Here is a 24,008-nt window from a genome sequence, read left to right as displayed (position 1 = left end):
AAAGGAAAGGAAGAAAGTAGATAATGCCACTCTTGGGCCTCAGGCAGTGGAGTGGAGCCTGGGCCATTCTCCAAGGACAGAACTTCCAGACAGCCTTCACAAGAGGTGCAGCACGTTCCTTTGAGCAAAGGGATGCGAGCTGGCTTGCATGCACAGCCCCTAAAGCAGAGGCACTTGACTGCGGTCCACAGATCTCTGATGCAAGACTCTAAATGCACATGCACAGTTTTCTAGACAACACTCAGCTTTCCTTGGGTTCTTGCAGGGAGGGATCCATGTCCCCAGAAGTTAAGAACCACTGCTCTTCATTAAAGAGGGTTTGAAAGCAAACTGATTAGATTGAAGCTCTGGCCATAGGTTGTCATAAGGAAAGATTTTTATTTGAGAACATCTGATACTTTTGGAAAAGCTCCTACTGGATCCAAAAAACCCTGACGGACAGCCCATCTCCAACACCCCTACCAACCAGAGTGGTCCTGCAGACAAACGGGCCCGTCCCCACTGGCCCTGCTCCCACCACCCGCACCTCCCGCCAGCACAATCTAACTGAGGCTGCCCGGACACTGCAACCCCAAAGCAACTTTGCAGGCATGGGGAAAGGTCTCCACTCCCAGGCCAAAGCCCCCGGCAGGAGATACTAACAGCACACTGGGTGACGTGATGCATGGAGACAGGCACCAGGGTTATTCTGACTGTGGCCAGAGTCAGGGAGACAGCAGAAGCTCTGTGTCCTGAAGGTCCTCTGGGTTCAGTGACGGCTCACAGATGGCTGGGGAAGTGCTGGCTTCCCCGTGTGTGACCGCCTCGTAGTCTCCCAGTGTCCCCACGGCACTGCATCCCTTGTTAAATGGCCACCACACTTCCTCATCCTTCAAATGAGAACTGATTCTCTCTCCCCAAGAATCTTTTATTCTTGAAGCTGTCAGGCGGAAGGACTGCAGCACCGTTCAGTTCCAGGTAACTGTGGGGTCCCGAGGTGTGGGCCGAGGCCTGTGCAGGACAGGACAGGTCAGCGGTTCCACCGAAGGGCTGCTCACTACTCAATGCCACTGCCCACTGCCTGTCTAGCCTCTGGCGAGAGGTCTGAATGGACGTCTGATGGCAGCGATGAGGGCCCACATGGACATGGACACCTGCCTTTGGGCTGACATGAGGACCCGACTCTGAGAGCGCACGTGTCTTTTTCTGAAGCACTGTGCTCACTTCAGCGCCGGAGCCTCAGGAAGAATGCGTGTTTACACTCCGTGCTCTCCAAGGGGTAGTATTTATCATAGAAATCTAAGACGTATTCTTCAGTCTTGAATCCAAACTTCTGGTAGAGCAGCATAGCAGGGTTGCTTGCTGAGACGTGAAGGGTCACATCCTTGCCCATGCAGGTCTGCCAAAAAGAGTGGAAAAGTACGGGATGAGAATGAAAGCGCCTGAGGGAAAATGAGTAGGTGAGGAAAGTCTGTGAAGTGTAGGTAGGTAGTCATGGCAACTGGGGACAGCAGGGACCTCAGCTGAGGCACCGCAACACGCAGCAACAGCTGGTAGCCAGAGTCACTCTCGGCTGCCGACAGAGTCACTCTCGACTGAAACTACGAGACTAAGGGAATGGATGGTATGCTGGCTGTTTTCACTCACTGAGGCAAAGGGCCCAGGGGAGGGGGGTGGGGGGGGGGAGAGACAGGTCATTGTCAACTGGATTACTTTCTTTAGAATTCAATTACACTTAAACACATCACACATATCAGCAGCAGGCACTCTGACAATCTCAAAGAAATAGAGAACAAGACAAGGAGTTCTGCTTCTTTATTATTATTTTTAATTTTAGAGAGAGAAACAGTGAGCTGGGGAGATGGGCAGAGAGAAAGAGAATTTTAAGCGAGGTCCACGCTCGGCATGAAGCCCAACGTGGGGCTCAATCCCACAACCCTTAGATCATGACCTGAGCAGAAACCAAGAGTCAGACACTCAACAGACTGGGCCACCCAGGTGCCCTGAGAAGTTCGCTTTTAAAAACTAGTAGATGCTATCCTGTATTCAAACTTGTAAACATTCCTTCTGTTCCTAGACCTACTAGAAAAGACGCTAAGTAATGGGGCTAGATATGAGGTATTGGGACTTTCATTTAGTTATAAGACCTGAAAACCCTGTACAGACCTTCAGAATCCCAGTCCTCCTCTGTCCCTCCCAAACTGATAGAATTAGCTTCTCAGAACTGTGATTTCTGTATTCAGCACTGGCCTAATCCTAGGGGGAAAGAGTAATCATCATTCTATTAACACAAGGCAAATTCTTAAGATTCTTTAATGAGCTACACAGAAGAAAGTACCAAAAGTCATATGAACTAAGAATGTGCTTTCTAATGAGGAAGGCATGGAAATACTGAGGCTGACAGGGTCCTTGAGCTTTTGTAACCCACGGTTCCCTGAGGCCTAGATTTAAGAGGCCTCTAGGTAGACAGCTGCCATCTTCTCTCTGCTTCACTCACATTCTGAGCCCTTCGGCGTGACTGTGAGCATTAAGATGAACGCTGTGGAGTGATGTTCGTGCCCACACGCAGTCTAACCATGGCATCGTTGAGTACTACTGCCCAACTGGGCAGTACTGTCTGGGCCCGGGGCTCACAGTCTGGCTGAGGCCAGGCCCCGCACCCAAGGATAGATACTCTCCCACCTACCCAGCGAGCACTCAGTCAGTACTGACGATGTGCCAGGCCCTCTATCAGGCACACCCGCAGGAAGGCAGCCCCTGCTCATGAGGGGAAAGGCAGCAGTGCAGCAGATGGAGATGGAAGGGAGAACAGGGTGGAGGTTGTGGCCATGAGTGAGGTGGGGGGTGGCACAAAAACTGAGAGCCTCAGCTGAACACAACACAAGGGAGCACGTGCTAACTGTCAGGTGAAGAGAGAAGAAAGCAATTTTTAGAAAACGGTTCTAGGTTTCTGCTGACATTTGGGAAATGTTGAGCAAGTTTCATTAGAAACTGGAAAAACAAGGGCACCTGGGTGGCTGAGTCAGTTAAGCATCTGACTTTTAATTTCAGCTCAGATCATGATCTAACGGTTTGTGAGTCTGAGCCCCACATCAGGCTCTGTGCTGAAAGTGCAGAGCCTGCTTGGGATTCTCTGTCTCCCTTTCTCTCTCTCTCTCTCACCCCTCCTTCTCTCTCTCTCTCTCTCTCTCTGCCTCCACCCCACTCATGCTGTCTCTCTCTCTGGCTGTACCCCACTCACACTTGCTTTCTTTCTCTCTCCAAATAAATAAACAAACTTAAAAAAAATTGGAAAAACATTTTGTCTTTTCCTTCCTCTATTTAAAAGGAAACTTGCCCACATAACACACAATCCTTCAGGCCAAATGGTTTCTAAATAAAAGTTACCAGAACAATCTGGGGGGTGAAAAATCCCTTACATGTTTTTCTGATGTTAGTATATAAATATATGGTGTATTTTCAACAGTGTTATGGATATATAAAAGAATGAATTATAATTCAATATTAAAATCACATCTTAAGGGGCACCTGGGTGGTTCAGTCAGCTAAGCGTCCAACTTTGGCTCAGGTCATGATATCGCGGTTTGTGAGTTCGAGCCCCACATCGGGCTCTGTGCTGACAACTCAGAGTGGAGCCTGTTTCGGATTCTGTGTCTCCCTCTCTCTTTGCCCCTCCCCCACTCACACTCTGTCTGTCTTTCTCCCTCTCAGAAATAAAAGGTTAAAAAAAATTGTTTTCAGAGAGAGAGAGCGTGAGCAGGAGAGGGTCAAAGAGAGAGGGAGACACAGAATCTGAAGCAGGCTCCAGGCTCTGAGCTGTCAGCACAGAGCCCGACGCAGGGCTTGAACCCACGAACCGCGAGATCATGACCTGGGCTGAAGTTGGACGCTTAACTGACTGAGCCACCCAGGCACCCCTAAAAAAATTTTTTTTTAAATCAAATCTTAAAAGGTTGGTACAGCTTATACAGTGATACTAAAATTAATAATAATCAGCAATAATAGAATATGTACTACTTGTTAATATAGTTTTGCTAAAATGCTTAAAAATACTTGATACTTTTTGCAACAACTTAGGTAGCATTATGCTTGAGGAAACAAGTCAGATAGGGAAAGACAAACACTATATGATCTCACTTACATGTGGAATCTAAAGACCAAATAAAAAGCTGAACTCACAGACTCAGAGAACAGACTGGTGATAGCCAGAGGATACAGGTTGGGTGAACTGGATGAAGGAGGTCAACAGGTACAGACTTCAGTTCACAAGTCAGTCCTCGACAGGTCATAGAGACCATAGTTTACTGCATGTTTGCAAGTTGCTAAGAGAACAGAGCATAAAAGTTCTCATCCCAAGAAGAAAAATGTCTGTAACCATGTGTAGTGACGAGTGGTAACTAGACTTACTGTGGGGAACATTTCGCAACATAGACAAGTATCAGATCATTATGCTGTAAGGCTGAAGTGAGTGCATTTTGTATGTTAATGCCCCTGTGAGGAGAAAACCCCTAAATATCACAGCTGCACTTCCACTTCTCAGAGTTGTGGTGATGGTGCTTCTAAGAGCATCAGCAGTTACCAATAGGGGTCGTTGTATAATCGCTTTTGATTCTCACTTTTGGTATTTTCTCATCTTATCTACTATATGTGTTTACAACCTGGTTTCTTTGAAGATTACTTTGCCAAAAGAAAGAAAGTCTGAGTCAGGGGCAGACAGAGAGGGAGAGAGAGAATCTCAAGCAGGCTCCACGCTCAGTGTGCAGCCCAACATGGGGATCATAACCTGAGCCTAAATCAAGAGTTAGATGCTTAATCAACTTAACTATCCACGTGCCCCTCAAACTGGTTTCTTTAAAACCTGGGTCTGGGGGTGCCTGGGTGGCTCAGTCAGTTAAGTATCTGACTTCAGCTCAGGTCATGATCTCACAGTTCTTGAGTTCGAGCCCCATGTCGGGCTCTGTGCTGACAGCTAGCTCAGAGCCTGGAGCCTGCTTCAGATTCTGTATCTCCCTCTCTGACCCTCTCCTGCTCATGCTGCCTCTCTCTCTCTCTCAGAAGTAAATAAATTTTTTTAAAAAAAGAAAAGGAAAAAAGAAAACCTGGGCCTGAATAGTCATTTTATTCTAGAGGGCCCAAGATTTTTTCTTTTCTTTTTTTTTTTTTTTTTGAGAGAGACAGAGGCAGAGAGAGAGGGGACAGAGGATCCAAAGCAGGCTCTGCCCTGACAGCAGTGAGCCTGATGCGGGGCTCAAACTCATGAACTATGAGATCATGACCTGAGCTGAAATTGGCTGCTCAACCAACCAAGCCACCCAGATTCCCCGACAGTGACCTTATTAGGGGGCCAAAGATTTTTATCTGTGTGATGGTGACTGGCGTTCTTTTACTGGGTTTGTGACCACCCGTCCTGTTGGGCACGGTAGGAAGGCCCAGCTCGGCTGCGTCCCTCCCCCGAGCCTTCAGAGGAGCCCAGAGCCACGCTGGGAGCACAGGCGCCTCACCTGAATCAGATGATAGATCATGAAAGTTGCGATTCCCGCTCTTCTCCATTCAGGATGGACAAACAGAAATGAAATGTAAGCTTCGTTGTACTTCACGTCAGGAACCATGAAGCCAAAGGCAATGATAACTTTCTTATAAAGGACAACAACACTGAAGTCTGGGTACTGCAGGCACTCAGACAGGTCAATGCCTACGGGAAGGAGGTAAATGGACATTAACAACAAAAAAAACCTGAAGACAAAGATATTAGCAGAGACATCATACATTCAGATCATGAAAATAAAAGTAAATTTTAGAAAATAATCAAAATTAACACCATCTTTCCCAAGTACACATGTTAGAAGAAGCAAGCAGGATAGGGTGGGTAGCAGAGAGCACCCAGGTTTAGAATGGGATACACTTTGCTTTGAACTTAGCCTCCTCTGCAACATGTGTCAGCTGACACCTTTCTAAGTGTCTGGGCCTTAGCGTCTGCACTCCTAGGCCTCACAGGGTGGGAGCAGAGATCCAGAGAACCAATATTGTTGTGTTCTTCACCTCATACATAATTTATAATTTATACATTTTTTATTATAAATCTTTTGTACAAATGCTACATTTTACATTAAAGGGGTTTAAACAAAAAACGATTCCATGCATGATGTATGGAAGGCACCCAGCATAAGGTCAAGAAATAGCAGATGCTGCCAGAATGTTCCTTTCAGCCCCCATACTGCTCCTAACAGAAGAGCACAACCCTGCCACCACGTGCACTATGACATGATTACCAGACAACAAAGATGACACAGCTCTAATCCCAAGCAAATCTTATCTACCACCTGGAGGACATGTAATTTTTCCTTTACGTTTCAAAGCAGTGCGGTAAGGGAGATCCACAAAGAACATGCTTATATTTAACAAAGAAAATGTGCTCTTTAACTGATGGCTTTGGTTTTCAGAAAGACAATATATTAAGACTGATAAAATGACAAATCTTATTGGGTTTACTCCTATTTTCAAAGTCTGGAATTGGGGTATTTGGGTTTTTAAAAATACCTTTTCAGGGAGCATAGGTGGTTCAGTTGGTTAAATGTTGGACTTCGGCTCAGGTTATAATCTCACGGTTTGTGGGTTCTAGCCCCACACTGGGCTCCGAGCTGACAGCGTGAACCTACTTGGGATTCCAGCTCTCCCTCCCCTGCTCAGGCCTTCACTCTCTCAAAGTAAATAAACTTAAAAAAAATAAAAAAAAAACCTTTTGGCTGTACTAACACTCTCCAGGTAACAGCTAAATAAACAAAATTACAGAATTATTGAGCAAAAAAATAAAATATGTCCAAACATGTCCAAACTACCAGTCTGTGTACCACGGGCAGACATTACCTGGTATCTAAACATATGCAGAAGCAAAACAGGATGAATCTTTTATTCTGGCAGCAGAGAGAAACATACAAAAGCACTGTTTATTACTTTAATTGCTGGTTTCGTCTTGACCTTAGGAAGAAAGAGGTATTCATATTTTACTCTTTACATGAGAGTAGAAGACGAACTAAATGAAATCCTGAATAAAGGTTTTAGAGTCCCACAACATACACTAATTAAAAAAAAATTACTAATGTGAACTGGATAAGAAACCGATCTGCCCAGTTTGGGAGGGGGGACATACCAGGCCAGAAGAACTCCTGACACATAGAGTTTATGGTCGGGATGTGATTTGGCCGGACGTAGCAGTAATCAAGAGGTGCATCAGCTTCCGGGGTCCAGTGAGGGTCACTCCTGTGCATGTGGGAGCGAATCTGTGACAGGAGCTGCAGTTTGGGTGGCTTTGTTTCATAATCACGCCTCCAGGATCACAGGAAAAGAACAAATTCAAGTCAAGAAAAACACCCAGAATTATTCCTAGCCAACTGATTCACATAAACTCTTTAATCTGCTACTTTATATGGCAGATAGCTTGTAACAGCTACAATACTTTCCTGGTATGAAATTTAAGATTTGCTCTGTTAAACATTCATCAGACCAAAATGCTCTGCACAGCCAGGAAGCCTGCTTGTGCTGGAGCCTTGACGAACAGAGTGAGAACACAAACGGCAGTCTTACTCAGCCCTGAGAGCTCCGGCCCAGGACGCAGCCCAGGGAGGGACAGGCCAGCCCTGCCAGGTCTCCGGGGCAGGCTCGCGCGCTGCTTCTCACTGGGTTGGCCCAGGACGCCGGTGCCCGGCAAGGAGGATCCTGGGACTCTGGGGCCAGTGTGGCCAGCCAGACAACACACTTTCTCAAGACAGCACCGGGGCGCCCTGGATAGCTCAGTTTCCACGGCACTGCCTAGACAGAGACTCGTCATCACCCCAGATATAAGCCCACATGAGGCATCTCTCCCATTTACTCATTTGCAGACTACTAGATACACACAACTTTGAAATGTAGAAGAAACACAATAAAGTAGAATGCAATCTAACAGAGTTAACTTACGCTTGCTTTTTAAACTTCTGTCAAAGGACCATCCTTTCTGCAAAAAATGTACAGCTCAAGCAAGCCAAGGAGGAGACTGCATGTGGAGCAGAGACTCGGTCCGAGCTGCCGTCAGCTCACAGGGCTGGTCTCGACTCACGCTGACAGGGGACCAGGGTGCAGAAGCCACAAATGCTGTGCCTCACAACACACTCGATTCCGCAGCTCTTCCCCGCGTACCTGATGTAAGGCTTCAGGATCCGGGAGGTGTACGGGCTGACGATACTCTGGTCCACAGCCATATCTTCTGATCCCACCAAACGATACAGAAACTTGGTGGTCTGGTGCCGAAACCCTTTCCTGGATGGCAAGGCGGTCTAGGAGAAAGAAACCCATTATGTAAAAGTAGTCACCCGAAGGACTGGTTTAATTTATCAGAGAATTAGTACGTAGGACAGTGTTATGTGTTAGAAAGTGGATCTTTTTGTATCACTTATCTGCAGAGCTCCAGGTTTCAGTCCATACCTCATAGGTACCTTTGCATAAAACTAGATATGAAAAAAACCAGTGCCAGTTGTAACAGTTTAAAATCTAAATAATTAAACAAATTTTAAAGTTACTTAAACATTTTTAAGTCATTTAAGTGAGTGAAATGCAGGACTGAGCACTGGATACAGCTCCCGTAGGTTTCCTTTCACCTAGTAACGCCACCAGCCCAGCCATCAGCTGTTAACCTGTACTAGTGGCATCTGTGTAAGAGACACGTGGTCACACTGGGAGCAGTCTGTTACCCACAGAGCAGTGGGGGCCAGTTACTGCTGCCCCTGCGTGTGGGTCTATTAAAACACGCCTCTACTCCAATGAGTAAATTCGACAAGACTAGGACTGATGCAGGCTACCACTCCCAGGCTGAATCGAGACAGTGGAGAGGCCCCGCCAGGGGCTGAATGAGGAGGGGGTCTGCACTCCTTAGGTGAGTGTCCTAACAGGTGGGTTTCATGCCAGGAGCCCGACTGCAGTTGCCTGTTTCCGGGAGTGCTGCCCCAGGGCCCTCGGTCATGTAGTAACAGGACATGTGCAATTAGGGTTTTACAGCAAAGGGCCCAGATGGAAGATTAAAAGGTGCATTTATACACTGGTTTGCCAAGGGCTGGATGAAGTTTAGAAACCTGAGTTGTTTAGGAGAGTCAGTTTGCTCTTGAGCTTAGAAAATAACTTTCTTGGAAGGAGAGCAAGAATTTCTTCTTTTATAATTTCTCTTATTCTATCCCAAACTGGACACCAAAACTTTCAGAGGATGACTTTGAAATTCTTCCAGGACTTCCAAATAAGTTTGGGAGGGTGATTCAGAGCTATGCCATGTAGTCTCCAAACACGGCCTCAACACTTCCTCCTGTGCCCATGGGGTACCTGTGGCTCCTCATGTCAAGCGGCAGAGTCTGTTCCCTCCCCTTGAATCTGGGTGGGCCTGTGACACCTTGACCAATGCAAGGTGCAGAAGTGACATTCTGGGACCTTGAGCACAGGCACAAGGACCGGTCCTTTTTCTCTCTTCACGTCCAGCAGCCATGGAGTCCAGCAGCCATGGTGTCCAGGCTAGCCCACTGAGTAAATAGAGGCCACATGGTGATGGGCTCGGGAGGAAGGCCATCCTGGTCATTCCAATCCTGATCCAGCTTCCTACTGAAGGCAGCCATGTGAGGGACCTTGGCCTTCAGCACACAGGGTAGAACCACCACCCAGTTGAGCCTAGTCAACCCACAGAATCAGAAGAAATATCCAATATTGTTTTAAGCCTCTACGTTCTGGAATGGTTTGTTGTGCAGCAACAGGTAACTGAAATCCAGCCTCCAAACCACTGGCCCATGACAGACAAAGCAGTTAATGTTTCGAGGTCAGTTATGTGGAACTCCATAGGTGTTACCCAGTACCCCAACTTCCTGCCATCGCTGCCTTCACCCTAGTCTAGACCACCTTCAACTTCTGCCAGGATCACTACCACTGCTTCCCATTGGCTTCCCTCTCACCACTCTCACCCCTTACACTCATGCCCACACACACCCAGATGCTTCTTTTAAAAACAAGTAAGTTCACTTCCCCTGGTCAATATTCCTATTTGGCTTCCCTTACAATTCAAAGTTCTTACCTGTGACTTGCAGGATCTGTCCTGTTACCTTAGTGGCCTCATCTCCCACCCATTTCCTCTCCCATCATGATGTTCCAGCCCCCCACACCAAACTACCTGCTGCACTGGGGCCTGCACCTGGGCCTTCTGCCCTGAACCTCCTTCAGCCTGCCTCCTCCCTGTGGACCAGGACTGGGTCAAGTGCCACCTCCACTGAAAGACCCTATCCAAAGTGGTACGGCTGCCTTCTGCCCTTCCACCCCACCGCAACACCCACCTTGCAGGAAGTGATCCCGTTTACTGAGTTAGTCTTATCATCTCCCTGCTCCACAGGGCGGGCATCTTCTGCCCTAATTCACTGCAGGGTCCCCAGCTAGAAGAGTGCTTATTAGCACATATGGAGTACTCAACTTAGATTTGCTGAACGACAAAATGGTAGGGAAAGAAGCATGCCAAAGTCAAATAAGTTTGGAAAGTGTTAAATGAGTTTCTTCAAACTTCTATTTCTAAATAAAAGGAGCACTAGATGGGCTGCTGGGCCCCTTCCCATATGTCTTGAAAAATGCCACCAAAGTGAAAGGGAAGATAGAACACAAAGGCTGTGAGAAACCCCAGGAAGGGACCAAAGGTGGCCAGGTACAGGTGAGGCAGCAAAGGCCAGCCTAGAGCAGAGTAAGGTGCTATAGCACAGATGGGCCTTCCTAGTTAGGCCACTTCCTCTTGCAAGGTCCGCTCTGCGTGGACCTCTGCCAATCAACTTTGCCAGCAAGTGTCAGCCAGAGGGGTCACCTCAGGACACTGCTGAAGCCTCAAACTTGCAAACAGGGTGTCAAGCCAGGAACCAGGCTTTTCCCCTTCCCTTTAGGTGTACAGCAAAGGCATCTGGTTAGACCAAGGGAATATTTGTTCACAGGGGGGGAAATATCAAGATATGTCAATGAGTGTAAAAGGAAAGAAAACAAAGTAAACCAACTGTAATGGAAATAGAAGAATTAATTTACTAGACAGCTGAGAATTCTCAAAAAGCAAAAGCACAGTCATCAGGGAAATGCAAACCCAAACTACAATGAGATACCACCTGACATCCACTACGATGGCTACCATCAAAAAGAGACAATAACGAGCCTTGGTAAGGATGTGTGGAGAAATCAAGATCTTCATGAAGTGCTGGTGAAAATGTAAGATGGTGCATGGATTCGGGAAAAAGTCCTTCAACATGTTAAACAAAATGTTACCCTTTAACTAGGCATTCCCACTCTTGGATATATACCCAAGAGAAATAAAAGCCCACGTCCACACAAAGACATCTATACCAATGTGCAAGTGGCAATGTTCACAACAGCCTAAAGGTGGAAACGGATGCCTGGGTGGCTTAAGTTGATTGAGTGTCCAATTCCTGATTTCAGCTTGGGTCATAATCTTGGGGTTTGTGAGTTCAGGCCCCACATTGGGTCCTGTGAGGACAGTATGGAGCCTGCTTGGGATTCTCTCCCTCTCTCTTTGCCCCTCCCCAGCTCGCGCTCTTTCAAAATGAATAACATAAACTTAAAAAACAAACAAAAAAACAAAAGGTGGAAACAACCCAAGTGTCCATCAACTGATGAATGGATAAACAAAATGTGGTGCATCTATACTACAACATGGACAAATCTTAAAAACATGCTGTGAAAGAATGCCATCAGAAAAGGCTCCTATGGGGGTGCCTAGGTAGCTCAGTTAAGCATCCAACTTTGGCTCAGGCCATGATTTCACAGTCCGTGGGCTCGAGCCCCACGTCAGGCTCTGTGCTGACAGCTCAGAGCCTGGAGCCTGCTTCAGATTCTGTGTCTCCCTCTCTTTCTGCCCCTCTCCCACTCATGCGCTATTTCTCAATAGTAAATAAATGTTAAAAAAATTAAAAAAAGAAAAGACTCTTATGTATTACGGGATTCCATTTATGTGAAATGTCTAAAATAAGTAAATCTACAGAGGCATAAAGTAGATTAATGGGAGCTGAGTGTGGGGGGTTGGGCTGTAATATTGATGAAAACATTCTAAAATTAATTATGATGATGGCTATACAACTCTGTGAATATAGCAGAAACCACCAAATTGTACACTTTAAAGGTGGGATTGTATGGTATGTGAACTGTGTCTCAACAAGGTAGTTAAAAAAAAAAAGAAAGCATAATAAATAGGCTACAGGGCAATAAACCTAGAAACAGGAATGAATGTAGTTACTATGAATTTCTTACTCTTTACTGGACATTAAATGTATGACCACTAAAACAAAGCACTCTGTGAATGAGTAAGGGACAGGTTGAGAATCTCTTCAAAAAGACAAAGGAAGAGATAAAAGAATTAATGGTGTCAACCTCCATATTAGGAGTCTAGAAAATAGAATATATTTAAAGAAGTAATGCTAGGGGCACCTGGGTGGCTCAGTCAGTTAAGCATCCAATGCCTGATTTCAGCTCAGGTCATGATCTCATGGTGAGATCGAGCCCTGTAAAGGGTTCCACATGGGTGTGGGGCCTGCTTAAGATTTCCTTTCTTCCTCTCCCTCTACTCCTCTCCCACTGGTACCTCTCTTTCTGTCTCTGTCTCTCTCAAAATAAATAAATAAACATTAAAAAAAAAAAAAGACGCAATGATAAAGACTTTCCCAGATTGGGGGTAACTTGCTGGCTCAGTTGGTAGGGCATATGACTCTTGATCTCAAGGTCATGAGTTCAAGCCCCACTTTGGGCATGGAGCCTACTTAAAAAAAAAAAAATTAAGAACTTCCCAGATTAAAGAAGCATATAAGAAGACTTCTGGTTACCTGTCCTGCATATAAGGAGAATGGAAGATGTCAATACAGTCTAACAAGTAAAAGGTTCAACAAACTGAAAGTCAACAACCCTTCTTGGATGCATCAGAGAATTGAGATCACAGGGCACACTACTGCCCCCAAAACTGGAAAGACAAACAGGTGGATAAAGAGACTCATAATTTAGCAGAGTAGAAACCTCCAGGAACCAGTGGCGATTAGGAAAACTTAACCAGCAATAGACAAATTACTGCAGACACAAGGTGGATAACTCTGAGAGAAAACACTCTGGGTGGGGGATGCACATTTTTGTGATTTTTACCTCCCGGAGCTCTACCAGGTTGTCAGGTTGGGATCAAAGAAAAATCCCCTCAGGCTTCTGGCAGGGAAAAGGTAGCCGTTTTGAAAATACAATACGTCAGAGTATGTGGGGTGTTTGTTTGTTTTTTTTTTAATATTTATTTTGAGAGAGAGAGACAGAGTGCGAACGGGGAAAAGGATGAGAGAGAGACGGAGACACAGAATCTGAAGCAGGTTCCAGGCTCTGAGCTGTCAGCACAGAACCTGATGTGGGGCTCGAACCCACCAACTGTGAGATCACAACCTGAGCCAAAGTCGGACACTTAACCGACTGACCCACCCAGACGCTTCAGAGTATGTCGTTCTTTTTTTTTTTTAATTTTTTTTTAATGTTTTATTTATTTCTAGGAGAGACAGAGAGAGAGAGACAGTGTGACCAGGGGAGGGTCAGACAGAGAGGGAGTCACAGACTCTGAAACAGGCTCCAGGCTCTGAGCTGGCAGTCAGCACAGAGCCTGACACGGGGCTCGAACCCACGAACCGCGAGATCATGACCTGAGCGAAAGTCAGACGCTTAACCGACTAAGCCACCAGGGCATCCCTCAGAGTATGTCGTTCTTAACAAAGCCTATACTCAAGAGAAAGTGTTTTACCAGAGCCTAACATACTGGGTTCTATCAGAACCTAACCAACTTGTGGAAAGGGAATTACCTGTCTCCAGCTCCTGCCAGTCATCCCATGCCTCCTAGCTGGGGAGGAAAATTAGAGAAGCACTGTGACGGTCACAGCCCAGAGGCACATGTTCACTAAAAGACTGAGAACTGATCATAGGACCACAGAATGCTTCTCACCCTACATCTCACCACCATAACACTCAAGGCCTACTTTCCACAATTCCTTTTACCCAGTAGATATTTGGCTTTCAACTAAAAATTACAAGGCATATTAAAAGGCAAAAAAACCAAAAAACAACAAAAAAAAACCCCCACATTCTGGAGGTACCTGGTTGGCTCAGTAGGTTGGGCCACGACCTCACAGTTGGTGGGACTGAGCCCTGTGTAGGGCTCTGTGCTGACAGTGCAGAGCCTGATTGAGATTCTCTCTCTCCCTATCTCTCTGCGCCTCCACAATTCACACGTTTGTGTGCCCGCTCACTCTCTCTCAGTAAATATACATGAAAACAAAAACAAAAACAAAAACACAGTCTAAAGAGAGAGAGAAAGCATCAGAACCACTCAGACAAGGCAGACATGCTGGAATTATTAGACTGGGAATTTGAAACAACTCTGATTAATATGTTAAGGGCTCTAATGGACAAATCAGACAGCACACGAGAACAGGCAGGCAATTTAAGCAAACAGACGGAAATTCTAACAAGAATCAAGAAGAAATGCTAGGGATCAAAAACGTTATAACAGAAATGAGGAACCATCTTTGGTGGGCTCATTAGTACACTGGACACAGCTAAAGAAAGAACCTCTGAGCTCAAGAATATGTCAAAAGAACTTCCAAAATTAAAAAGCAAAGAGAAAAGAAGACTAAAAAACCCAAAACTGTGTTACAAGGACAAAAAGTGTAAAATACACACAATAGGAATACCAGAAAGAAAAAAGAAAGGAACAGAAGAAATATTTGAAGCAATAATGACTAAGAATTTCCCAAATTAATCAAGACACCATACTGAAAGCACAGACCCAGGAAGCTCTGGGAACAAAAAGATAAATGTCAAGATGAATCTGCTTAAAAGTATAAAGTTGAACACAAATCTAAATAGTTGCACTAATGCTTCAGTGAAGCTCAATTTTTTTTTTTTTTTTTAAATTTTAGAGAGGGCATGTGCAAGCCAGAGAGGGGCAGGGGGAGAGAGAAAGAATCTTAAGCAGGCTCCACGCTCAGCACAGAGTGAGACACAGCGCTCGATCCCACAACCCTGGGATTATGATCTAGGCCAAAATCAAGAGTTGGAAGCTGAACTGACTGAGCCACCCAGGCGCCCCAGTAAAGCTTGATTTTAAAGTAACCTGTTCAGGGCGCCTGGGTGGCTCAGTTGTTTAAGCATCGACTTCAGTTCAGGTCATGATCTTGCAGTTCTTGAGTTCAAGCCCTGTGTCGTGCTCTGTGCTGACAGCTCGGAGCCTGGAGCCTGCTTCAGATTCTGTGTCTCCCTCTTTCTGCCCCTCCCTGACTTGTGCTCTATCTTTCGGTCTCTCTTGAAAATAAATAAAACATTAAAAAATTTTTTTTCTAAGTAACCTTTTCACTCTCTTTGGCAAACCTCCCCTCCTCCCTTCTCAGCCTTTTGTTTCGGGAACCCAGGACCACCCTGAAAACCTAACAGACAAGGCTGGCAGCACAATCCTGACAAAATGGGTTAGATCCTGTATTTCCCTATAAACCCCCCAGACCCTTCCTCCTGGCAGGTTTGTGGTTTTGAAGGCCTTAGCCTGCCGTAACCTCCTTTGCCTGGCAATGCAATAAAGCTACCGTTCCTTTTTATCCCAAACTTTGTCCTGTATTGTACTGGGGTCTAAAGCACAGAGGTCAGTGCTTTTTGACAGCAAATTATCATATAAGGCACCTGTGACTGAAGACGTACAATATAAATGAGATCAAAAAATACTTTAAATGCAAAAATAGAATTAAAGATCAGAAACAAAGAAAAAATTCTGAAAGCTTCCAAGGTATGGGAGAGTAACACAGGAGACCACCTCAAAGAAACAAGAATGAAACAAACAGTGAGGCTCTCAGGAGCAACACTACATGCAAGATCATAACGGAGTCATAATTTCAAAATTTTGAAAGAAAAAACAAAATTATAATTCTATATCCAGTTATGTTATCATTTAAATGCAAGAGTGAAATGAAGATATTCTTAGGCATACAGGTACTGAAAATTAACCTCAAAAAGACCATATTTTCAAAAGCTGTTAGAGGAAGTAGTCTAGCAAGAAAGTAATCTAGAAATTAATTTAGCAAGAAATTAATCCAGGAAGTAAGAGTGAATAAATAGTGAGGTTTACTGTTATCTAAGTAAACAACACAAAAGAAAAAAGACAGATAAAAGCGTGCAAAAATATTTTGTTTGAAGGGAAGACCACATGATAATATTAAAAAATTAAGAGAAAAAAACATATGCCCTAAGTTAGGACATACAGAAAGAATAAAAATAGAGCATATAACTTTCCTTATAGCAAAGAATCAATATAACATACCACTTTCTCTGACCACACATATGTGATTAGAAATTAAAACAATTACTAAAAGATACCTTAAAACTTCCTATATACCTAGGGGCTCCTGGGTAGCTCAGTCAGTTAAGCGTCCAACTTTGGCTCAGGTCATGATCTCAGGGTTTGTGAGTTCGAGCTTTGAGTCAGGCTCTGTGCTGACAGCTCAGAGCCTGGAGCCTGCTTCAGATTCTGTGTCTCTTCTCTCTCTGCCCCTCCCCAACTCACGCTCTGTCTCTCAAAAATGAATAAACGTTAAAAAAAAATTTTTTTTTAATTCTTACATATCTAAAAAGTAAACAAACCAACAAACTGTTGAGTTACAGAGGAAATAATGAGAAAAATTACAAAATTACTGATTGATAATAAACTCATATCACTTCAAAAGTCATGAGTCAAAAATCATAGCTAAAGCAGTATTGTAGGGATATTTACAGCTATGACTACCTTTATCAGAAAACAAGAAAGAGTATGGATTTGAATAAATGCATTTATAGCTGCTCTCTGTGAAGCTGCATTAAAATGACACTAAAATTCCAGGTTAAGATGGAGGATTAAACGCACAATTTTACTCCCTCTCCAAACCCACTAAACCTACAGAATCAGACTTCCAAAAAAGCAGAGAGAAGCATACAAAAATAGGAAGATCAGGTGGAAAAAACATCTGGGAAGCAGATGGATAAATATTAACCGCTTTAAAGCCTAAACTCCCAAGCTGGCTTTGGGTTAGGTGTGAACCAGCCCAATCTGGAAATGTAGCACCACCTAAAACCCAGTGGCAGCACCAGACTCCTCTGGAGCTGGGAATAAATGGGGTAGTTAGTAGAAGAAGGGGCAGATAAAAGCTGTGTGCACAGCAGTTCAATTCCCAAATCCTCAATCCCCTGCTGCTGGGTGGCTGCCTCCCCACAGAGGTCTGGCGGTCCCATCTCCAGCGCTCTGGAGGGGCAGCTCACGCAGAATGGAGGTGTGAGTACCACAAGTTGAAGGCTAAGGTCCCTCTTCCCTTAAGTGGTAATCAAGGCTCTGAGACAGGGAGAATGACTAGCCCAGGGGGAAAGACCTCAAGGAAGAGATGTTGGGGTCCTTGTCAAAGGATGTTCCCAGATAATGGGTCTTGCACACAGAATTCCAGATTCAGCCTCGTTTTCCCTCACAATGGGAAAGCACTGCTTCTGGTACTGAAGTTGTCTCTCGGCTTGACCCAACACTAGCTTGGGATTTTGGCTTTAAGTTCAAGGCCTTTCAGGCATGAAAGGTCTCAGATTTTACTTCCCAGGCAGCTTTCCTCAGGAAGTCACTAAGAATATGCTCCACTAAAACAAGGGAGTAAAACTACAACATGGCGAAGATGAGGCACAGGAAATGGAAGATTCAATACAGAAGAAGGGCAAATGAGTCTCCAGGCAAGGGACATTCCAGGACCACTACTGACTGACAGGTGTCACTCCAGGGGCAGGTACAGAGGCTATCATCGCAAGTCCCTGCTGCAACGCACCATCTTTTATTTATTAACTTTTATCATTTTATTTTATTCTTTTCACCATAAATGTACTCTTCAGGGGCATATGGGTGGTTCAGTCAGTTAAGCAGCCAATCTTGATTTCAGCTCAGGTCATGATCTAATGGCTCATGAGTTTGAGCCCTGAGTTGGGCTTCATGCTGACAGTGTGGAGCCTGCTTGGGATTCTCTTTCCCTCTCTGCACTTCCCCTACTTGTACTCATTCTCTCTCTCAAAATAAATAAACATTAAAAAAATAAGTGTACTCTTTAATCCCCATCCCCTATTTCACCCATTGCCCCACCCACCTCTCCTCTGGTAACCATGAGTTTGTTCTCTATAGTTAAGAATCTGTTGGTTGGTTTTACCTTTTCTCCCCTTCACTTGTTTGTTTTGTTTCTTAAATCTCACATATGAGTGAAATAATATGATATTTGTCTTTCTCTGACTGACTTATTTTGCTTAGCATTATACACTCTAGTTCCCTCCATATTGTTGCAAATGGCAATATTTCATTCTTTTTTATGGCTGAATAATATTCCACTGTGTATATCTACCCCATTTCTTTATCCATTCATCTACTGATGGACATGGGCTGCTTCCATAGTTTGGCTGTTGTAAATAATGCTGCAACAAACATCGAGGTGCATGTATCTCTTTGAATTCCGGTATTTGTATTTTCTGGGTAAATACTGAGCAGTGTTGATTACTAGATAGTAGGATACATTGGACCATCTATAAAACCTAAGGAGTTGTAGCCCAGAATCTCATCTGTGCTCAACTTGGCTTCACCACGTAGTCTGAGACTCCTCTACTCCCTCCATGCCCACTACGAGGATCAGCTGAGGACACGTGCCCCACAAATAACTGCTCTGACCTCCTACAAGCTGGAGGGAAGTACATCAGTCCAGACACAGGAAACAGGGCCCCACTGCCCTTGCCCAGATTTCTGCCACCCTGAGTGGTATACACTGCAGGCCTGCCTGAGGCTCAGACTGTGGTAAGCCTAACACTTCCCAGGACTGCCTAATGACCTTGAACACTGACTTCTCTAGAAAAGGGTCATGGAACCTGAAGCCAGACATGACTGTGGGAGCTTCCTGCGGCTGCCATATCAATGGCTCACTAACCAGATGGCTTAAATAACAAACTTGTTCTTCTACAGTTCTAGAGACCAGAAGTCAGAAATCAAGGTGTTAGCAGGGCCGTGCTCTCTCTGAATATTGTAGGGAAGAATCTGTTCCATGCTTTCTCTTACCTTCTGGTATTGCCAGCTTTCACTGGTATCCCTTACTTGTGGACACATAGCTCTGCCTCAGCCATCACATGGCTGTCTCCCAGTGTCTGTTTCTGTGTCTCTTCCCTTCTTATAAGGATACCAGTCATATTGGACTAAGTGCCCACCCTGCTCCAGTATGACTTCATCTTAACTAATTACATCTACAAAGACCCTGTTTCCAAACAAGGTCACATTCACGGGTACGAGGGGTTAAAACTTCGATATATCCTTTTGGGGGACACAATTCAATCTACAACAATGACCCAGAGAGACTGCTTAGCTTATCCTCTCCTGGAAGCCTCCATCTAATAGTGGCAATTTCTTACACAGCTGGACTTTTGTCTCCTACTTAATTTTTAAAAACTAAAAGTGACATAAAAAACTCAGAGTGGCTTCCTCTTGGGGGGAGGGAGTAGGCAGTACACAGAACCTCCAAGGTGCTTGTAATGCTCGGTTTCTTTCTTTTTTTTGTTGTTGGCTAATGTTCTGTTTCTTAACCCAAGAGACAGGTAGAAAAGTATTTATTTAACTAACACATAAACTATACTGATATGTTCTATGTATTCTTCTCTAGTAACAGGACACATGTCTTAATATAAAACATTAAGTACAGAGATTAAAAGACAAACCCACAAGAACAAAGAATGGGTGAGCAGGTGACTGCAGTCCAAGAATATGAGTAAGTGGCAAACAGCTGAGACCAGAGAGCCAGAACCTAAGGCAGCAGTGAATGAAGACAGACCAGGAGCAGGGTGATGTACACGCAGAACCTCAGGAAAGGCAACAAGGGATGCCTTGTCATCGATTGGGTCCTGCTAACACTGAGAGTGGGCAATAGGACTATGGACTAAGAGTCTCTCTACCTACGAGGTGAAAGCCTACAACTACACCCCCACTGCCTACATCCAGAAATGATCCTTCCCTCCATAAGCAGAAGATCAGAGTGTCCGAAGAGGATCAGGAGAGGCACTGGACACCAGAGCACCTGGCCAAGCCAAGGATGGGACTAAAAACAGAGAGACTCAGGGGAAGTTTTCCAGCTGAATGGTAGGCTCCTGGACCACCCCACTCACCTCTAGGATATACAGGCAGGTTACTACTTCCTAGGAAAGATGCAAAATAGGAGGGAAAAAAAGAAAATTAAGGAATCCATCTAGAGTAGGGGTTGTCAGCAAACTGTATCCCGCAGGCCAGATCCAGCCTGTTTAAGTAACCAATGCGTTACCGGGACAGAGCATGCCCTTCCACTGTATCTTGCTTTCATACAACAGCAGACTTGATTAGTTGCAACTCATCCAAAACCATTTACTTTCTGACCTTTTACAGAAGGCCTGCCAACCCCTGGTGTACAGGGCTCAATATCCAAATAAGAGGTGTGCTCCTAAAAGACAGAACAGAGATAGGGCGCTTGGGTGGCTCAATCGGTTCAGTGGCTGGCTCCTGATTTCGGCTCAAGTCATGATCTCATGGTTTGGGAGATCCAGGTCCATGTCAGGCTCTGCACTGACAATGTGGGGCCTGCTTGGGAGTCTCTCTTTCTCTCTCTCTCTGCCCCTCCCTATCAAAATAAATAAACATTTTTAAAAAAGAGAGAGAAAATAGAAGACAGGAAATTAAGATGTTCCAGAGCTCCAGGAGTTTCAAACTGAAAGAGCCCACATACCACATGCCCAACATAGTGGAATAAAAAGCCCCACACACGATACTTCATAGAATAAGATCATAACACTGGCACTATCAGCCCACTGGTTTCCAAAGAAGACAGAAAATGTGCAAATAATTCTACTTGGCAATTATTTAATTCTATTTAGCGGTTCACCAACAGGGAAACAACTAGGAAACATGCAAATAAAAAATGTAACCAGAAACATGCAAATTAAAAAATCAGATTTCATTTTACAGCCAGCAGATTAGGAAAACTAGTTAAAGGCTGTTTAGGAGCAAGTGCTAGCAAAGATTCAGGGAAATCAGACCTGTCGTTCTTGCTGTGGGAAGGTTCATTCTCCAAGTTCTGAGTGGAGTTAACCATTCCCAGGAGCACTCACAGACTTGGACTCCCTGAATATTCTCAAGCTACGCTGCCACACACTCATCTGTTTCTCCGTGTTGTCTCCTAACTACTCAGATGTTGACAGGTCCTCAGATCCTGCTCAGCACATGGCGTCCTCAACAAATCTGCCACTCAGGGCTATGACACAAACCACTGCAAACTCAGTCCCCCTCAGGGACTAGAAGAGAGTGTCAAGGCTCTGTCCTGAACACCCAAGGGCAACAAACAAACCTGGCTGGAATAAAGGGTATTCATAGTGAATAGTTTCAAAAACCAAAGCCCAGAAATTTTTCTATTTTGCTCCCTTGCTGTTTCCTTCTCTCTCCCGAAGTCACTCAGGCCTTTCAGTCGAGCACAGCTGTGCCCCCTCTGTCTATAGCGCCGCAGGCCCTCTCCCCACACCTGACTGCTGCCCCTGGGGAATCTTACCTGGTACCGGTCAAGAATTCTGAAGTCCTGACACGTTGTTCTGTATGTGGCTTGTCCCGCTGGAAGCCTGGAAACTCCCCCTTCTTTGGCTCCATAAATTCCATCAACTAACAGAAGAGCAGCATTAACAACTTGATCCAAGTCAAAAAGTGGTAATCCCCTATCCCTTTTCGCTTGTCTGACAATCAACTTCCGCTTCAGTCTGCGAGCTTCTGGCGTCATGGCAACGGCGCTGGAACAAGCTTCCAGCCTCTTCAGGAGCAGCTTCTCCTCGTAGATGCTCACCGGGGTGTACTTGGGCCCCTTAGGCTTCCTGTCCTTCTCTAGCTGGGGCTTCCTCTTCTCTCGAGTCCTCGTTTGCAAAGACGTGTTGGAATCGGTGTCTTCGCTGTCAATGTCCATCCTGTCCGGCTTTTCCTCCTCACTCTCTACCTCCTGCTTTATCTGTTCAGGCGCTCTGACCTTCTTTCTGCCCCCGACCACTGCCCCAGAGGCTGCTGCCCCAGCAGGGGGAGGCACGTACTCCATCCCCGGGTCTATGACGCCGTCGCCTTCAATCTCGTCATCGTCTGTGCAGAGGACAAGACAGCGTAATCAAGACACCGGACAGAAGACATGCAGGGTGCACCGCCCACAGAGTGAAAATAAACACATTCTACCGCACACCTAAAACCGGAGACCCAAGAGAGACAAGTCTTACCATGAAACAAGGCTTGTGGCGGCATCACATCTGGAATCAGATCTGCCTCTGAAAGCAAGCTGGGCGTGGCCGAGTGAGAGGCGGGGGTCCCAGGGGCCGAGAAATCCAGAGAAGGGGAGGGAGACGGGCTTGTCAGAGGGGTGCGGTCAGAGGAGCTCAAGGATGAGAAGTCAATCACTTCTCCTTTTTCTAGAACCACGTCGGGCCTGCGGCCGCGGCTTATGAACTTTACAGGGGTCGAAGAGGTACTCCTGTCAAGAAAGCCAGCCGCTTCCTTCTGGGCTCTCCGAATGTCCTTTGCTTCCTGAGTACGAGACCTTTTCTCTTTTAATTCCATGGCAGATTCCACGGGATTCCGACTCGCCCGTTTTCGAAGGCCCTCAACAGTAATGACGGGATCTAAAGCTGGTTTGGAGGCTGCCAGGAAAAGAGAATTATCTCAACTTTAGCTTCTTTTGCTAATTTAACTGTGAACCTATTGCCGTGTTTGAAAAAGAAGTGTTCCACAATGAATGCCCTAAACTAGGACGTAGAGTTCTCCTGACAAGAAAAAATGGATTACAATGCAAATTTAAATGACTAAATACTGTATTTGCCTACTGAAATTAGCAAACATTAAGTTTGTTAATGTTCAGTAAAAGTATGAGGAAATGGGTATTTTCATGCGTTTTTAATAACAGTAAATTTTATTACAACGTTTTAGAGGGTGAGTTGGCAACATTAATTAATATTTGGAATAAATATGCCCTTGCTATGGCAACTTGTTTCCAGGAATTTATCACAAATAATTTACACACATACATTCTAGTATTAAAGTAACAACAACAAAAAGGCAGAAGTAACCAAAATATCCATCAGCAGGGGAATGGCCTATTGTATTATCCTATGAAGAGCATTCAATGATACAAGTGGAAAAAAGAGAATAAGGTAGATCTAATGGAATGGTACAGAAAGATGCCCAAGGTCTTAGTAAAGGGAGGGGGCGAGGAGAGGGATAAAGAACAAGTATTATAGCATGAGTTTATTTTTTCAATTAAAAATGCTAAAAGCGGGGCGCCCGGGTGGCTTAGTCGGTTGGGCGTCCGACTTTCGCTCAGGTCATGATCTCGCGGTTCGTGGGTTCGAGCCCCGCGTCGGGCTCTGTGCTGACAGCTGGCTCAGAGCCTGGAGCCTGTTTCAGAGTCTGTGACTCCCTCTCTCTCTGACCCTCCCCTGCTCACGCTGTCTCTCTCTCTCCTAGAAATAAATAAAACATTAAAAAAAAAAATGCTAAAAGCATTCACAGGAGATAGCAGTGGTTACTCTGGGGAGCAAAACTGTAGGCAGGTGTAGGTGTGGGGGAGGGGGAACAGTCAGGCTTTACATTTTTCAAAACTATTTTCTTTTCTCAAATATATATTTAAAAAATTTTTTTTACTGTTTATTTTTGAAAGAGAGACAGAGTGGAAGCAGGGGAGGGGCAGAGAGAGAGGGAGACACAAAATCCAAAGCAGGCTCCAGGCTCTGAGCTGTCCATACAGAGCCCAATACAGGGCTCAAATTCATGAACTCCAAGATCATGCCCTAAGCCGAAGTCAGACACTCAACTGACTGAGCCACCCAGGAGCTCCATTTCTCAAATACATTTTTAAAAATTTAAAGCTAAGATTTTTTTTTTTAATTTTTTTTTTCTTTTTTATTTCTAGGAGAGAGAG

General features: G+C 45.0%; 1 protein-coding gene across 2 annotated transcripts in view; it reads right to left on the bottom strand.

Moving 5' to 3' along the window:
- Positions 1-358: 358 nt before the first annotated feature.
- Positions 359-24,008, bottom strand: part of KAT14 (lysine acetyltransferase 14) — a 40,123-nt gene continuing 16,473 nt past the window's right edge. For both annotated transcript variants that reach the window (XM_039256496.1, XM_039256497.1), the window contains 6 exons: positions 22,315-22,731; positions 21,615-22,183; positions 8,152-8,288; positions 7,127-7,302; positions 5,481-5,671; positions 359-1,378 (listed from right to left, as the gene is read on the bottom strand). In XM_039256496.1, the coding sequence (XP_039112427.1) occupies positions 1,205-1,378; positions 5,481-5,671; positions 7,127-7,302; positions 8,152-8,288; positions 21,615-22,183; positions 22,315-22,731 (1,664 nt within the window). In that variant the 3' untranslated portion in view covers positions 359-1,204. The remainder of the gene's footprint in view (positions 1,379-5,480; positions 5,672-7,126; positions 7,303-8,151; positions 8,289-21,614; positions 22,184-22,314; positions 22,732-24,008) is intronic.

This window comes from Hyaena hyaena, unplaced genomic scaffold, assembly GCF_003009895.1.
Source record: "Hyaena hyaena isolate Hyena2069 unplaced genomic scaffold, ASM300989v1 scaffold_579, whole genome shotgun sequence".
NCBI classification, from domain to species: Eukaryota; Metazoa; Chordata; class Mammalia; order Carnivora; family Hyaenidae; genus Hyaena; species Hyaena hyaena.
Note: the sequence above shows the minus strand (reverse complement) of the source record. Positions and strands in the feature narration are given on the sequence as shown.